Below are 17,976 nucleotides of genomic sequence, written 5' to 3'. Positions count from 1 at the left end.
ATAGGAGAAGCCTCCAACCTACGTTTTGCCAGAAAAGTAGTTAGAACATATTTTTTAGCTATGTATTTAAAATATGTATGGTGCAGCAAAATAAAGTAAAATAGCTGTAAATCGTCATATGTTATTATTCACAAAATCAGTGATCAGTGTTTGTGGAACCCAAAAGCAGATGAGTTTTACAAACGCACATCCAGTGAAAATGGGAGGAAATAAATTTTGACTCATCTTCCCTGGTTTACACATTGAGTCAATATTATATGGGCCCATCTTCTTCAGTCATTTTGAACAAAACTGAATTTGACTGGTTGTACCACCAGTATTAAATCCAGTTTCCTTTCTTTTTTCCTCTTGGAGTAGTCTTTTCTTTGTAGAACCCCAGAATTATAGAATGTTTTGTCATTACCTAGATCAGGTCCTTGAACACTTCCAGGCTTGGGGCATCCACAAATTCTCTGGGAAACCTGTCCCAGTGGCTCACCACCATCATCATAAAACATTTCTTCCTCAGCTCCATTATAATTTTATCCTCCATTTAATTCCTGTTGAGAGGAAATGGAGTGCTTTGTCCAAGCTGAGCTGTTGCTGTGAAATAGACTGCACATCAGCAAAAGCAGAAGTGATCAACTACCAATCTTCCAGGTTCTGAGAGAAATGTTTTCCCAGCTACGGGAGTCAATAAGAAAAAGATTCTGCAATTAAATAGTCTGATTTTGTTGTTGTTGTTGTTGTTGTTTGTTTTGGTTTTTTTGTTTTTTTAATTCAATGGAACAATGAGAAAGGCCATTTAGAAAACATACCTTGCACTATTTTTTCCAATTGTTTGAATGATTCTCTGTTTTTAAAACAGCGTAAGGATCTAAGACCAACCTGTTGTAGTTAGTGATGAAGGATGCACACTAGAATTGCACCAACCTTTCCAAAGTCTTAAAACAATACAGAAGCCTTCAGTCTAGATGGAGGTGAGACTTAACTCAGGTTGTGAACTTTCACAGCACTGATCTTCCCACCCACCTCTTCCCACATCCAGCCCCCAACCTTTCAGAAATTGAGAATGTGATTCATCTCATCTTTCTCAGATGTCTAGTTTAGATGAGATGAATCATACTTTAAAAGTTCTTAATGAATTTTCATTTATCGTGCAGGTAGCATAAACGATTAGCATAGTTGTCTGATGTCATTTTGGCCATATGAATCCTACCCAAAAGTTTTATTATACTTTCCTTGTGCCCTAGCAATTAGCAAAAGTCATATAAGTAAAATTAAATGGGCCATTGTTCTATTCCTCATTCTTCCCAAGAAAAAAATCTATTAAAGAAGGCAAGTATGATTAAGCAACTGCACTAAATCATTATTGATAGGAAAGACATGGAAAATCTTTCTGTTCCTCAGTTTTCTTTCATACCCACTCTCCTTTTGTTTCCCACAGGGTTATCCCCTGTGTTGTTCTGCTCTTTTAAACCTTTTTATACTCAGTGCTGGTTTTTTGGTTTCCCAAAGTCAGACTCTGCTTAAAAATACCATGTAGCCCCATACAATGTAGCACGTCTAAATTTTACGTAGGATGAATTAGAAAAAGCTACTCCTTTCATTATTATAAGCTTCACTTTTGCAATGCAAGGACCCTGTGTTTCTGCTCCTTTTGCTTTACGGTTTCATACATCTGTTGTGATAAAACCATGCAAACAAACAGCAAGCCAAGCACTACACTCAGCACTGCAGAAAATGGAAGTGATCATCATGGCTAGTTCTTGCTTATACTGCAGCAGGACCAGGCCTCATTAGGACCCCCTGTGTGCCAAACACAGAGTAGATGTGTGGCCAGAAACGACCTTGCCCCTTTACGAGAGAACAGTGCTAATAAGGGGGAGAGAAGAGGATCGAAGCATACTGTAACCTAATCTTCTCAAGGTCATGCCCTAGGTGAGCAGTGAAGCTGAAGAAAGCCCTCTTGCTGCAGTCTAACCCACTCAATTGCTCCCATCATCATTCTAGAATACTCTCAGATCTTTAGAGGCAGAAGCTTATACAAATGGTGTTTGGGTCAAGATTATTATAATGATGTCACCAAGAAAGATTATTCAATGACTGTTCCTTGTCCACAACTAATATTTTAAAGAAAATTTCCATTCTTGATGTTTTGTTAGAATATTTTTTTGCTTCTTATTAGTAGACCCAGGGTAATGAAGCAATTCTTCTATGCTGGAAAAATCATAATCTTTATATACATGCAATTGTCCTGGTAGACACACATAAATAGTAACTGTGATCACCAGCTTTATCTGAAAATTAAATAAAGATTTATTTTAATTATCCATATTTCTAAATTAACTTCATGAGTATTGTTAGTAGTCATCTTAATTAATCAAGTAGTGTGTCGATTTGAGATATAAATTCAGAGGTTTCTTTTTGTAATCTACTGGTTTGGCACTACCCATTAAGTAGTCCACTACGTTTTCTGACCTCACATCTTTTTTAAGCTAAAATGATGAGCAAATGAAAATAATGTGAGAAAAAAAAATATTTAATTGACTCAAAAAACCCCTTCTCTCTGCACACAAACAGCTGCTATAAAACCATATGCATATTAAATATACCATCCCTTAATTTTTATTGCCCATGAAGTCTGGCTGTTGAGTTTGTGATAAAATGCCAAATTCCACACAATTCATTTTTTACTATTGCATTTTACTGCTTTTTCCTGTCTTTTCTCTGATTAAAAGATTTAAATGTTCTTACAAATTAAAGCAATCATTTGCCTGTTTATGTCATATGTCAGAAGATAGGAAAAATAGGAAAGGGGGGAAACTGTCTTTTTTTATTACCCCAACACCTATTTATTTTACCTTCCTTATCTTGAATTGTATCAGCATATATTATTGATGTTGTTCCAAAGTTTGAGTGTTTATCTAGGAATTTCACAGATCTCTGAACAGAAGTTATATATGTACAAAGGAATATTGCTTTCTCAGTTTATGTATCCATAGCCAAAGTTGTTTGTGTCCTAGAGAAAACCCCCACGATTTAAATCCACACATCTACATAGTTTCTGTTTTACTTTCACTGACCCTTCACTGTGGTACTCCATAAACTTGCAAAACCTTTAGAAGACCTTTCAAAATATTCTTCAAATTGTGTGGACAATAAGAACACTTTTCATTTTGTTCTGATAGGTGGTGATGTATTTTGCACCAACATTTAACAAAATAAACTTCAGGATTCACTGTTTTATTACTAGTCCTTGCAAGTTGGGCCATAAATTCTTGAAATAGGCTCTACTGGCCCTCAGCGAGTGTGTTATATAACATCATATCAATTCAATATTTTTGTCTCTACCTTCCTACAATTGTAAATGACAAGGAATTTTCTTAATTTAGTTCTTTCCCTGACCTTTTAGGAAAAGTAAGAGTAAGGACCCCACTTATGTTATTTGTATTTCTGTAAAAAATACTATAAGTGTACAGTATATATGCTACTTTCCACTTCTCTTTAATGTTATATACTGTATTGCTAATGTTTTGTTTACAATATCTTCTCCAGGTCTGGGATTCAGTATTGCAGGAGGGGTAGGAAACCAACACATCCCTGGGGACAACAGCATTTATGTCACCAAGATTATTGATGGGGGAGCTGCACAGAAAGATGGGAGGTTACAGGTTGGAGATAGACTTCTTATGGTAAGTATGATAAAATTTAAATCACATTTCATTTGGCTGAAAATTGTTTCATATAAGGATTTTCACTCACCATACATCTTTCTGGAGGCAATGAGTAGAAATGCTGTAATAATTATGAGTTTTATTTCCATCATATTAATTTTTCCCATTCTTTTTATATATTTCTGAGACTGCAGTTAAGGAAGCATTACTCTGGAAAACCAACATTTTATGAAGTGAAGGCAATGCATTATATTACTTTGACAAGATTTTAACAGAGAAGAGAATAAATGTATTATGCTCATCAGTGACAAGTCATAATGAAACATAAAACAGTAAAAGATTTTAGACAAACTACTTGTTATGGTAGTACTGATTGCACTGTTATTTGTAAGGATATTGAAAGATGTCAAAACGTGCCTCTAAAGTCTCACATGTAGCCACTGTCAGTGGACTACTTGCCTACATTTCAGTACATGTAGGAATGCTTTATGTATATGTTCATATGTTAAAAAAGCAAAACATTTCCAAATTTTTCATTCAGCAAGTGTATTCTTCTGATAAAACTCACTTCCCCAAATCCTTCCTGCTATTTGCAGTGCTGGTACCCTTTTTCTTGTAGATAATTCTTTCCCACTCACAGAGTTTGTTTAATTCTATGATGAGGGGCTAATTCTGACCCTGGTGAATCAGCACAGGCTAATCTATGTCAAGTTGTATTCATGTCAATGCATTTGCATAGATATCAGCAGGTAGAGAAATATTTTTTTTATTAAGTGCCATAAAAAAAACATGTCCTGTGATAGCTCTGTTTTGTGATGTGACATTTAAGCAGTAAAAAATTGCCATGACCCTTTCTGCTGCCTGCAAAGCTATGCCTAATTGAGGTTTTCTTTATTTGACTAGGGACACTGTATTCCAGTCACATATGAAGATGACTATCATTTTATACAGGATATCAAACAGAACTGGAAAAGCATTTAGTTACTGGGCTGGGGACTCTGACTTTTTTAATTAGCACAAGAGGTTAGATAAAACAGCTTAAGGATCAAGTGGTGTTATCAAAATCAAAACAAAATAAAACTAGAACTAACATTTCTTTGGTATTTTTTCTTTGCAGAATCTCAGGACATTAAAATTCAAGTTACTGTTGGATAATGAAGTTTTGGCTAATTTTTCTGTAGAGATGCATATTTATATTTGCCAAATTTGCATCTTAGTTATTTTGCAAGTCTGTTTCTGTTCAGCTGTTGTTTGGTTTGGGGTATTTTACTGATAAGAATTCCTTGCAATTTTTGTGTCTGTAATTTCTTGTTACTTTAATTTTTTCCAATTCATGTGAGATAGTAAAAGTATATATTAAAAAAAAACTAATGAAAAACAACCAAACAGATTCAAGCTCCCCATATTCACCCTTTCCAGTGTAATTTAATCAGGATGAATTTGAATAGAAATATAATTATTTTATGTACTATGTATAAATTAATTATTTTCAGATTTTTATAGAATTAGTCTATTTAGCATCTCAGTCTTGAAACTGATTCACTACAATCAGATATAGACGTTTCTTCATTGTAAGAAGTTTATACTTCTGAAAATGACCAGAGGTCATTCTCAGTGTGTTTGATGTCTTTGTTCTTCTTTCAGTCTGGACTGTTTCTTTACTTAATGTTGTCTCCTTTTAACACTGCCTCTAAAATAAGCAAAAAATTAAAAATAGTGCTCTCCTCTAATTATGTACTTCCAGATCTAGCTTTTCAGTGTTATATAAGAAAATTCTAGTCAGTGTACTCTTTACATACCTTAACTATTACATTTTTGAAGGTACAAGATCAAAATCTATTTTTAAAATTTATGCAGATTACAGCCATGTTTTCTGATTCTCTCCAACAAGACTCCCTGATTTCTTCATAACTTCTGCACCTTCCATAATTATCTGTCCTTATTTGTGAATTATCTGTCAGTTTATTACATTAACTTCATGTTCCTTTATGAGTAGTGAGTGAAAGAATTAATTACTTTCTTTTGGCAGCCTATCAACACAATATTACCCTTGTCATCTATACAGTCCTACTTCTGCTTCACTGATTTCTTATTGATTGTACATTTTAACAGTTCCTGTTTTTATTTTTTCTTCTCAGTAGGGCACTGTCTCTTGATCTTTGGTTTTTTCCATCATTTCTCTATCAGATTTACCAGAATTCGTCATCCTTCCTGAATTCTCAGCAGCTGCTGGGGAGCTTGTTTAATTTTTCTATCGGCATTCAGATAAGTTTGTGTGAAATGGTTTCAGATCCCAAACAATGGGAAATCAAATTAATTCAAATTTAAGACATAATAAAAGTGATGCTGCAGAATCAAAACTAATATTGAAATGTAAAACAGGAAGGGGCCACCTGAGCATTTTGCAGCCTGCTGACCGTACTGTTATTAAATGCAGATTGCTAATTGTGTGTTAAACATTCAGAAGATGTATTATGTAAATGCTGAGCATTGTGATTATTGTAAAATCTATAAAATGCCATGTTATGCAGTTATGTTTCTGTGGCACTAAACCTGCACTTAAGGCTTATTACCCTGAGCAATTGCACAGGAAAATTCTCCATTGTAGGATAATCTTGAGGTGCCGATTTGGAAAATTACTGGGGAAAGTATGAATGCTTAAGCCAAAAACTGAGTGGTTTCTCTAGGTGTATATGAAAGGAAAAGACCAGAGCTCTGCTATGGAGATTTACAGTTGGAAGAAAAATACTCTCTTATTGTGTTCTGGTGTTAATGTCTGCTGGTAATGCTGTGGTAATGCCTGCTGCTGTTAATGCCTTTGGTGAGAATATCACTGCAGTAGGTGTCTCAGCTAGGTTGCTTCTCTTTGTGCTGAAAGGGAGCAAAAGTAAATCATGTACAGCATCATAGGCCAACATGGTAATTCAAGGTCAGCTATGGGGCCAGACAAGGTTGCTCAGGAATTTATCCAATTGAATCTCAAAAATCTCCAAGGATAGATGTTGTAGAGCCTCTCTGTGAAACCTGTTCCACTGCTCAGCTGTTCTGAGGAAAATACTTTTCCTTATAACCTGTTTGACCCTCTCGTGTTTCAACAGTTGCCTGCTGTCTCTCATCCTGTTACTATATACCACTCTGAAAGGCTTAGCTCTGTCTTGATGATCTTCCTGTAAGCACTGGTGGTCTGTCATTAGTTGTCTCTAGAGGAACTCCTTTTCCAGGCTGAAAATGCCCAGATTCCCCAACTTTTTCTCACCAGGCTAGTGTTCCAACCACACCCATCCCAGCAGCACACCTCTCAACTTACTGCCTTTTGTGGGTTTTTTTCCCATAGTGTGAGAATTAAAACCGAATGCAGTTTCTAGGTACAGTTTAACGAGTGGCAGCTATCGGGGAATAAGCTTCTGCTGATTCTCCAGACTCTGCTCCTGCTTGTACAGCCCAGGATGCTGTTGACCTTTTTGCTGCCAGGACACACATCTGGCTCATACCCAGCTTGCCATCCATCAGGAGCCCCAAGCACTTTTCCATAGAGCTGCTGCCAGGTTGTCAATGCCTGTGCTATTGATGGAGGTTAGCCTATGCTAGGGGCAGGACTTACTGTTTCTTCCTGCTGAACATCATAAAGTTTTCTTCAGCCCTTCTTCCAGTCTAAGGCAGTCCTGCCTTCAATATCTCACATTGAAGCGTGATGAGAGCGCACTTGTAACCTCTTTAGGGTCATTTTTAATGATGGTCAGGAAGAGCTAGAAAATGGTTTAAGTTATTACATCTCAGATAAGAAATACTTTCTTTTATCTCATCGTATTTTGGAAGAGTTATCTAGAGAATGAATAATTGAGAAATCAGTATAAAACTGTGTGGTTTTACTAGTACATAACAACACTAATAGGTAGAAGCTAGGTATTTTTCAGGGAAAACTAAAAACATTGGTGTTTATAAGAAAATTTAAGTAATACTTATCTTTTATAAGTATTAGCCTTTCTAAAGTAGGTCTCCTATTCCAAAATACCCTTGTATATTTGGGCCATATGCTCTTGTTTCTTGGCCTATATAGTCATGGAGATCAGTGATTGTACATAACAAGAGATTTAATTTGATTCTGTTCGCTTGGTGAAAACAGGAGGAAGAAACAAGTCACTTTTGTTTTCAGAAATTTAGGCTTTCTATCTAGTTCTCTGGTGAAAAAAAGTATGTTATTTTCTGGTGATTTCATAGAACTGCAGTGGAGTCGTTATTGTGCAACTGTTGATATGTCCCTTATGGGATCCCCTGCCAGTATCTGTTTCTTTCAGAGGGTATATGAATATAGGGTCATGTTTGTATTAAAGTAATCAGAGCATATAATTTAAAGATTACCATTTGATTCTGATTAAGAGGTGTTCTTTTAAAGTGATTTTGGCTGTCTTTTTGGGATCATCTTTTACAAAACAGTCCAACGCCTGTACAACTAATTCAAGAGTCCATGGGATTATAAGTATTTAGTTAATCCATACAGATTTACCTCCTTAGTAAAAATTGTTAGTCCTCAGCACTGGAAAGCCTTTCACTTTTTGCAGCCTTGTAAAACAAAGAGAGTTTTCAAAAAGGCCATCAGTGTTCTAGATTTACAGCCGGCACATTGCAGTTGTTTACTGGCAATATTCACTGAGGAAAATCCGCTCTTTTTAGGAAAAGTCAAACATTACAGAAAAGCAAACATTACCACTGGTAAGGTAAAGATCACCTCTTTGTCTCATTCACAGAGTGAATCTAATCTTTCTTAGCTTAAGTCAATGGAGGCAAGGAATGAATCCCCTGTAATAAAGGAAAATTAAATAAGACAGACTTATTCCTCCAGAGCTCTTATTCTCATATCAGCTTATACTGTTGTGAATGAAATTATTCTTTAGAGCACTTGTACAGTCATTCTGGGGATTCTAAGCTTTTCTAGCTCCTTTTCAGGGCCTTTGTTTCCCAGTATGAATCTTGGAAAACTTCCAAATAAAATATTCCAGCTTAGGTTTATACTTCATCTCCTTGATTATGTTATTTAGGAAAAAGTCCACCCCAGTCTTTTTATCTCTCTTTGGTACCATTTCTTATTCATTTCACCCATCACTCAAATCGCTTCTTTGATTGAACTTGTTTCATACTGCTATGTTATTTCTTTCTCCTATTCTTTTATCATATTATCAGTATGTATTTGTATCACATACTTTCTATTTAAAGAAAAAGCTGCCCCAATTTGGTTGGTTGGTTGGTTTGTTTGTTTGTTTGTTTACTTCTGGTACTGTTTGTGGTTTTGAATTTACATGGAACTATTCCAATTAGAAAAGCCCCACTTGCTCCATACCTGTTTTCCTTGTGGCTCCTCTCCTTTGGCTCCTCTTGCAGCATTTTGTGTCTCAAGTACCCAGCTTTGTAGCTAACTTGATCACTCAGATAAATGTCTTTTTTAGCATTTGTCTTAGGGTTTTTTTCCCCGTTAATTAATTCCTACTTAAGTTGTCTTCTTAGATCCAGAACATTGGCATGCAATGCCTGTTCTACCCACTCAGATTGATGTCAGCCCTTCTGCACCTAAGATTCAACATCTCAAAGGGTTGAATACTGTATACACTTTGATTTCTTATTTTGTGCATATCTCCCACTCTTTATCTTCTTTACCTCTAACTCAACTCTTTTTTGCAAATTTTATGCAAATATATAAGGTCATTTCAACAGGAGGAAGTAGAGCTTTGCTATGATGCATTGATTGTGCCACAACCACCAAAAAAGCCATATTAAGTACTTGAAATTCTGTTAAAATAGGCAGGTTTTATGGAAACAAGAACTAGGTCAAGAAATAGTCTCTCTTGGAGATTCTGAGCAATTCTCCTCTCTCTATAAATATTATCATAAAAACAATATCAAATTTCCTTATTATTATCATCTCTGTCCTGACATTTTGATGATATCCAGAGATTTCCTTGTGAAAAAAATTACATAATTCAGTCATCCTGCAATAATATCTATGCATTAAACAAATAATTCTTGTAGGTCTTCAAGTTCTTTTGTATATCAGAATACATACAGATGTCATTGTTTGTGATCAGTGTTTTATGATCAAAAAGTAGAAAATATACTGATACATGCACCTATGATTACTAATTGAAATTGTAGATCCTAAACAAGGACTGCCTTCTGAAGGAAACTTGGAATGGCATAGTATATTTTATATACTGCAATTCTAAATGGATGTTGGCAAATGACTAAGTAAAGAGATCTTATCTCCTTCTCAAAGACCTCCCATGTAAAGGAAACCTTATGGCACCACTGAGAATCTTTGTTTTTATGAATGAATCGACATGTTTCTTTGTTTATTTTCTCTTGATGCACATTGACTCTGAGTTTATTTCTGTGTTTACTAAGAACTGAGCAGTCCAGGACAAAATTAATTAATAGCAAACTTTCTAGGAGAGTTCTCTCTAGAGATAAGATACCTCTGATTTTCTGTACATACAGGATGAGTTTGAATAGCAATTTTGGTATATGTTGCTGGAATACTTTTTATGGCAGAACTTTGTTCACTCTGAAGGCTCCTTTTATCTCATCAGATTTTCTTTCAGCATTTTTTCTGACGATCTCCTTTTCTGGATTTCACTAATATGTTACCTTCTTTCAAATTCTACCAAGTTCCAGCTCTACATATTTCAGTTTTCCACAATATGCTGCATACTTAAGCTTATATGTACTAGGAAAGAGAAAAAAAAATAGTCATAGTACATAAATTTGGCACTGAACTCTAGGATCTTTAATTGTATAAACATAATGCAGAACTGCATGGACATTAAATCTTAGTTTAGAATTGTCTCCACTCCTGAAGTATTAACTTCAAGATTTCAATAACTTGTACACCATGTTGGTAAAATCCCTGTCCTGTAAAGTTATTGTCAGAAAGATAAGGCATAGGACCTGTCATAGCACATATCAGTTTCCTGTCATAGTACATATAAGTTTCCTATGTATCATGCTTTTTTTCTGTTTATAAAATGGTTATTTGTCCTCTGACTGCACAACTGTGACATCCAAGTGTGTTGTGATGGAAGTCAACAGTCCTAGCCATGATTTTTATAAGCTAGATTTCCAGAAACAAACAAACAAACAAAACCAAACAAAAAAAAACACAAAAAAACCTCCAAAAAAACCACAAAACAAGACAAAAAACCCCACCAAACTAAAACAAATCCCAAAAGCAAAGCCAAGCAAAACAAACAAATGAAACTGCCCCAAACTAAAAACTAAACTAAACAAATTACCCAACAACAACAAAAACCCGACACCTTTGGAAAAAAGTTGCATCACATCAATTTGGGTCTTAATTGTTTTTAGGCACTCCTAAAAAGTCCAAAAGTAAAAATCCAGGAAGTGCTAAGTGTGTCTTTTTTTGACTAAGAACATTTGTTTACAGCAGCAGTATAGTGGGTGAGATTATGTGAGATTTTCTCTGCTTCAAAAAAGCTTTGACTTAGAATGAAACACAAAAAGATAGATACAATGTACAGACAGTGTGGGAAGGAGAAAAGGTAAAGGATAACCTTTTCTGGTTATATTTCTAAAAGTGTGAATCTGAAGTGTCTAGCGGTTTTGAAATACATAAGCAAGAAAAGCTTAATTTCAGTCACTTGCTCTTGCTACCATCCTAGTAATGTAAGACATTTATTTATTAAAGTTGTATATGTAAGTTACTGCTATTCATAACAAATAAAAATAAAGAAACTTATGCAAGTTAGGTGTAATATTTTTATTTAAATAGAAGACATGTCAAAATACAGCATACAGTGTCAACAACTCCCTTCTGAGTGTTAGGCTCTGTCATTGCTCTTCATGTCAAATTATCATAATGTACCTGCCATTGTCTCTTTCAATTAACCTTAAAACCAAATCTCAGAATTATAGAAGGAACAAAGTTTAAACAGAATCCTTGCATTTAGCAATACAATAGCATTTAATTCTTTCTTGGTGCTGGTGAAACCATCTGGGTACGAGGAATTCTCTAGTGATTCATAGTAACTGGATTTCTTTTCAGTTACCAGACCCTTTGGCAGTACCTTGATGTCACGTCCAGCTTATTGTTCAGGTTTCTGGTAATTTATTGATACCAAAATACCTAGAAAGAACAAGGTTATTTTTCTGTGATTTACAGTTCTACTATAGTTGAGGAACCATTTCTGCTTCCATCTTGCATAATCTTTTAAAAGAATCCTTGCAGTAACTGTCGAAATTGGAGGGTAGCAATTTAAATGACAATAAAATGTTGCATATACAACATTCACTGTGAAATGTAGGTCACTGGAACAGGCTCCCCAGGAAAGCACAAAACCTGCCAGAATTCAAGGAGTGGCTGGACAATACTTTTAGTCATATGGTTCAGTTTTAGGTAGTGCTGTGACAAGCAGGGACTTGGACTCAGTGATCCTTATGGGTCCCTTCCAACTCAAGGTATTCTATGATTCTGTTATTTCGGTTGGCTTACACCGCATGTTTGAAACCTGCATCTACACTGTTTGCTTCTTTTCTTTATCCTGTAATTTCTCCATTCAGGATGTATATTTTTGAGGCAGAGAACGTTCACAGTTCTGTTTACAGGAAGACAATCTGTTGACATTCTGTGGATACAGTGGATTTCTAATTGAAAAAATTATATATGCTTCTACAATAAACGACTTCTGACACTTTTTTGCTTTCTGTGGGAGAAAAGCATAAATAGGCAAGACTGATTGCCACCATTTCCTTCCCTATTTCATCTGTAGTCCTTAACTCATATACTTACTTAAGTATTTTTCTTTTCTAAAAATGCATAGAACCAGTACTACGTTCTCTTACTTTTTCAGTGTCCCTTTCCTGTGCTTCCAGAAAACTGAGAAACTTTCACATCAAAAAATCCCTTTTCCTCTTCCAGAATGGCACTATTTCATTTTTTGCACCTCATAGATATTCTGTATACCAGTTTGTACCCCTTATTATTTTAATTGTTAATGTCATATCAGTGATGGAAGGATTTGGGGTGTTGGTATTTCTTAGGTCCCAGCCATGCATGCTAAAAGAGGAATTTGGAAGTTCATCTTGTTAGGTCAAATAATGTAGATAGCTTCTGTAACTGATGTGGTGCTTTTAATTTATTATTAAACATATTTTATGTTAATTATTATACCGGTAACAGAATATCACAAAGGACTTTTCTACTGATAAGACCAAGTGCCTTCTGAACGCATTATGATTCTGTGTGTCAATACTGCTACATCAGTCTTTGAATATGCATGTGCTAAGAAAACTCTATTTTCTACCTTGCAACAATACTGCTTCTGTAATCTTTAGTGCTCTTTGTCTACAGGGATTTTTCCCAACATTTTGAAAACTGCAAGGCTGTGTCAGTTTTTATGTCTATATCTGCATTCCAACTTACCTGTTTGATTTCTCTTTCAAGGTAAATAATTACAGTTTAGAGGAAGTTACCCATGAAGAGGCAGTAGCGATACTGAAGAACACATCAGATGTAGTCTATCTGAAAGTTGGAAAGCCCACCACCATTTACATGACCGATCCATATGGCCCGCCAGATATTACTCACTGTAAGTGACTTCTGCAACTCATTTAGTAGGAGTTATCAGTTAATGATTGTGTTTTTTCATAGCTTGTTCAAAGTACCCCATTAAAGTTTATGAAACACCTTGGAAGGCTACAAAAATGAAATGTTAATTGCCATTTAAGTATGCTACACTCATGAAATACTGCAGATAATATAACTACTAACATATCTTTGCAGCAAAAACAACAATGTAGATGATGTATGGCTGGGCTGATTCCAATTAGCCATTGTGCAGGTGATCAGATTGAACTGTAACTCCTTTGACAATTACAAAAATAAATAAATGCAAATGTATTTTGAAATATGATTAGATTTGTAGCCTGAAGTCCTTTGTCCACTGAAAAACTGGAACAAACAGCAAGTTGTCTTGAGTAAGCTTAGAGAAAAGCCTGAGGCAAATATATCTTTGAATAAAATATTTAATTACAACAAAAACCCACTCCTCTACTTACAAGACTTTATCTATTTTCTTTGTATGTCCAATTCATGCAGTCACTGAATGGTTTGGGTTGGAAGTGACCTTAAAGTTCACCTAGTTCTGATCCCCCTGCCATGGGCAGGGACACCTGCCACTAGACCAGGTTTCTCCAAACCCCATCCAACCTGACTTTGAGCACTTCCAGGGATGGGGCATCCCACAACTTCTCCAGACAATCCGTTCCAGTGCTTCACTACCCTCATAGTGAAGATTTGATAAATTATTGTTCCATTCTGCTTTATTCTCAGTTTGCCCATTAACTTTATATATGTTCATCTAGTATTTTTCACTGAGGACCAAGGCCTTATTTGTCCTTGCATTCAGTGCACAGTCTGTTGTAGGAAAAGTTGTGGAAACAATAGTAAAAATCAGTGAAGTATCCCATAGGAAGGGAAGATGACTTCATTTCAAAATGAACTGATTTCAGTCAGGCTGTCATATCCATGCACTCAAAATTGTATAGGCTCATATCCAGCATTCGGGTAGAAAGATGTGCATCCAGGTGCATCCCCAGGACTCCCTGAAGTGACCATGTACAAGGTTGAGGGGTGGCTGTGGAGTCCTTATCATAAACATGTACCTTCTTATGTTGACAATCTCCTTGCCGATGTGTTTTGAACTCTTATGGAGATGACAGCAATAAGGATCTTCTGTCTCTTCCATCTGCCCCGCTTTTGCCTGTCTTCAGGATTTACTCACTTCTGTCTTCTTATCTATGTGTCCTGGACTTTAGCCTAGTCTTTATCTCCCACTAGAGTTTGTTTTAGTTTGGGTGTAGGCTTTCCTGGCAAATTATGTTTAGTATTGATAACATATTGATTAATCTAGGCTTATCAATACATGTCATTCTTCTACCCCTTCTGACAGTCATAATAGTGTCCATACCCAGGCATTCCCATTCTCTTGTCATTCACAACAATATTAACATTTCAGTTACAGTTCTCTGTACCACTGGTGCCCATTAGTCTAAATAGTACATTACTGAAACTCCCTTTCTTCATTTAGCTGTTCATTAAAAACCCTCTGCCTTGGGTTCAACTACAAACAGGGACCAACTGCATCATCTAACAACTGGATAGCAATTTAATTTTTGACAAAAGCTTCAGCAACTGATCCATACCCTCTTGGTCTCCTGCCAATAATCCTAGGGGCACTTAAGGCCAGCTAAGGGCGGGGAAGTTGACTAAAGGCAGTAAATGCTAAAGATTTTTTTTTTTTTCTACACTGTTGTATATTTTTGCTACTTTGGACAGACAAAGTTGAGGGAAAAGCTAAATATCTCAAATTCTTTTTGCTTGGACTGGTCCATAAAAATAGTAGGGAAGGTTTTGTAACGTGCACATCAGGTGGTATGCTCAGCTGTGCTGAGGATACCTATTCAGTTAGCAAATGTTACAACAGATGGCAATCATGTTGTTCAGTAGCGGTCTGGTCATGATTCTAGCAAAGCACAGGAAGTAAAAATGCTAAATATCCCTACCCAATCTCCTGCTTTATAATACTTTCAACATAATAATTTGGGAGTTCTAAAACAGTGTGTTTTATTATGTCAGATTATAGATCAGCAGCATATGAGAAGACAGAAGTGATTCCAGAGGGAGAGTAAAGGTTGAAAAGATTTGCAGTAGCCCTTCCCAAGCTGTTGGTGCATACAGATTCATTTGTCCTCAGGGAACCTTTCATTATACCTACATGTTCTGAGCATTTCAGAATGCATAATGGCCTTTCCCTGCAGAAAGATTTTGCTTTGAAACATTCTGTATCTCAGCATCTGAAAGGAAGACTAATACTAATACTAGAAATTTTAACTGTCATCTTCTTATGAGAAAATTAATCATAGCTCATTGCAAAAACATTTTTCATTGGTTTTTTTTTTGTATTTATAATTTTCTTTTCTAATTATATTAACTAGAGACAAAATACAACCATTATGGCATCTCTTCAGTCACACATATCCCAGATATCTTCAGAATATCAAAAAGCAAGCAAACAACAAAACCTGCAAACTCAGTATAGAATTGGACAACACAGTCCTATGATTTTTTCATTAATGATTAATATTAATATCCATTTTCTATTTTAAATATACAAATTTACTGTGGTCTAAATACTGTCTGTGTTGATAAGAAATTTCAATTATACTGCAGATTTGGGCACCTTTAGTAGATCAACTTTGACTCTTCACTATACATAATTCCTGCCATACATAAAATTCCTGCTCTTATCCTGCAGCGAGCTCTTACTATATTACTCCCACTGGTGTATATTTGAGCCAAAAAGAGGAGTGTGTTTTTAATCTCATTCTTTCCTATTTGCATTTGTTTCTTCAAGCTAGGCTTAAGTGAAGAAAATGCATCCTGTCTCCCAAACAGGAGAGCTTATTCAGATTCCTTATTCAGAAACTGAATATCCTCTAAAGAGTCAGTCCCTGGAAATGAGACACTATTAGTATTAGTATTAGTCTTATTTTTGTGAAAACTCCAGCTCTTTGTTCTTTCTTGTTATATTTTAAGCTCTCTTGGGCAATGATTGTTTATTTTGATCTTATTTACTGCATTGAATATGTTCTTGGTACTTAAATAAAAAAAATACGTTCTTCTGATATCTATTGAAACATGAAAGTTGCTAACTAGAAATGCTTATTTTTGCCATCAGCTTATTCTCCGCCAATGGAAAATCATATACTTTCTGGAAACAATGGCACTTTAGAGTACAAGACATCCCTGGCCCCTATTTCTCCAGGAAGATACTCACCCATTCCAAAGCACATGCTTGTGGAGGATGACTACACCAGGTCAGATGCTTCTCCTTATTTTTTACCTTGCAAAGGATATAGGTAAAGCATTCAGTGCATCTCAAATAGAATACAGCATATAGTTCTTTTCACCCATCTTCAAGGGAAGATGAATTGAAACTGTTACAGGTCTGAAAAGCACTAAGAGAAAGATCACAGGGATGGACTCTGACCAGAGGTCTGTGCTGTCTGAGTACAATCCTGCACTAGTTCCTAAACAGCATGGCTGCATAAAAACAGTGCTGGCACTGAGCAAAATATCCTGCTTCTTAACACAACTGGGAGATCTCAGAATCAGTGACTCATCTGGCTCACTGCACTTAGGGGTGGAGGGATGCATGGGCATTTGTACCGTTCTGTGTGATGGTACCCGTCTGTGATAGTACCACTGAAAGGTCCAGATTGTTTATTTTAGTGAAAGGGAGGTTGAAATCTACTGTGTACACACATTGAAAGATTAATGTTATGGAGAGAAAACACTATGGAAATGGAAAAATGTATAAACTTGCTGCAATTAAATATAGGAGGGAAACTGATGAAAGTTTCTGAACCATTAGAAGCCAAAGAGTCTCATCCACTTGTGTATTCGTCAGCTTCATAACTTGCTAATTTGCATTTCATTTTTCTTGTTGCACATGATTACAATCTCAAGCCGCTTAACTTGTTGGATCAGACAGATTCAGGTTAACTAAATCATGATACAGTGTTTAATCAGGACGTAAATGTGTGGAAACCACACCTTGCGTTCCTGTCTTGGCTAAGAGAATTTCTCCTTTGTTTTGATTGAGGATGCAAAGCTGAAATTGTTTTCCGTCAACTTATGAGACATTCAATTAGGATGAATTTTTCCACAGAGTTTCAAGAAGTTACATTTTAATTAATAGTTAAAACATTAATTTCATTAAATTTTCCATCAAGGTTTTATCTGGTCCAATTATAATAACTTCTTAAACCCCCATGTATAGGAAGAATATCAATATTACAGTATCTGGATTACAATGATAAAGGCTTTGTCAATAAACCTGTAGTGCTGAATTGTCGTCTTCTGCAATGACTTTTCAGCACCATTATTACTGAGAAAGAGTTAGCAAAGTTTAAACCCAACAAAAATGCATTCTTACAAGTAAACAATAGCTAAGAAGATCAAGAACTCCGAGAAAGTGAAGGAAGTAATCCTTAAAAAGGGATAGGCTGCCCTGACAATTGAAAGGCCATTTTAACAATTAAAAGGCTTGTATGGTAATGAAGAAGTCCTGTGTTTCTTTATGTTCCATGTAGATGATTTTAACTTTCTAATTACTTCTACCAAAAAAAAAAAAACATATATAGAAGGGAAGGCAGTGACAGTCCTACCCGATTGTTTAGCAGATATCCAGTAGAAAGCCTACTTGCTCAAAGAACCCTGCAGGCTATGTATTGAAATTAGTTAGTATGTCCT

At 35.7% G+C, this 17,976-nt stretch overlaps 1 protein-coding gene across 7 annotated transcripts in view; it reads left to right on the top strand.

Annotated features, from left to right (window-relative positions):
• The window catches only part of LOC114057774 (disks large homolog 2), a 496,327-nt gene that overhangs the window by 206,329 nt on the left and 272,022 nt on the right, over positions 1-17,976 (top strand). For all 7 annotated transcript variants that reach the window (XM_027884448.1, XM_027884447.1, XM_027884445.1 and 4 more), the window contains exons 6-8: positions 3,538-3,674; positions 13,105-13,249; positions 16,400-16,538. In XM_027884448.1, coding sequence (XP_027740249.1) covers positions 3,538-3,674; positions 13,105-13,249; positions 16,400-16,538 — 421 coding nt within the window. The remainder of the gene's footprint in view (positions 1-3,537; positions 3,675-13,104; positions 13,250-16,399; positions 16,539-17,976) is intronic.

The sequence above is a fragment of the Empidonax traillii genome, unplaced genomic scaffold (genome assembly GCF_003031625.1).
Source record: "Empidonax traillii isolate 1590-97213 ecotype Southwest subspecies unplaced genomic scaffold, ASM303162v1 scaffold146:size911690, whole genome shotgun sequence".
Taxonomy (NCBI): domain Eukaryota; kingdom Metazoa; phylum Chordata; class Aves; order Passeriformes; family Tyrannidae; genus Empidonax; species Empidonax traillii.
Note: the sequence above shows the minus strand (reverse complement) of the source record. Positions and strands in the feature narration are given on the sequence as shown.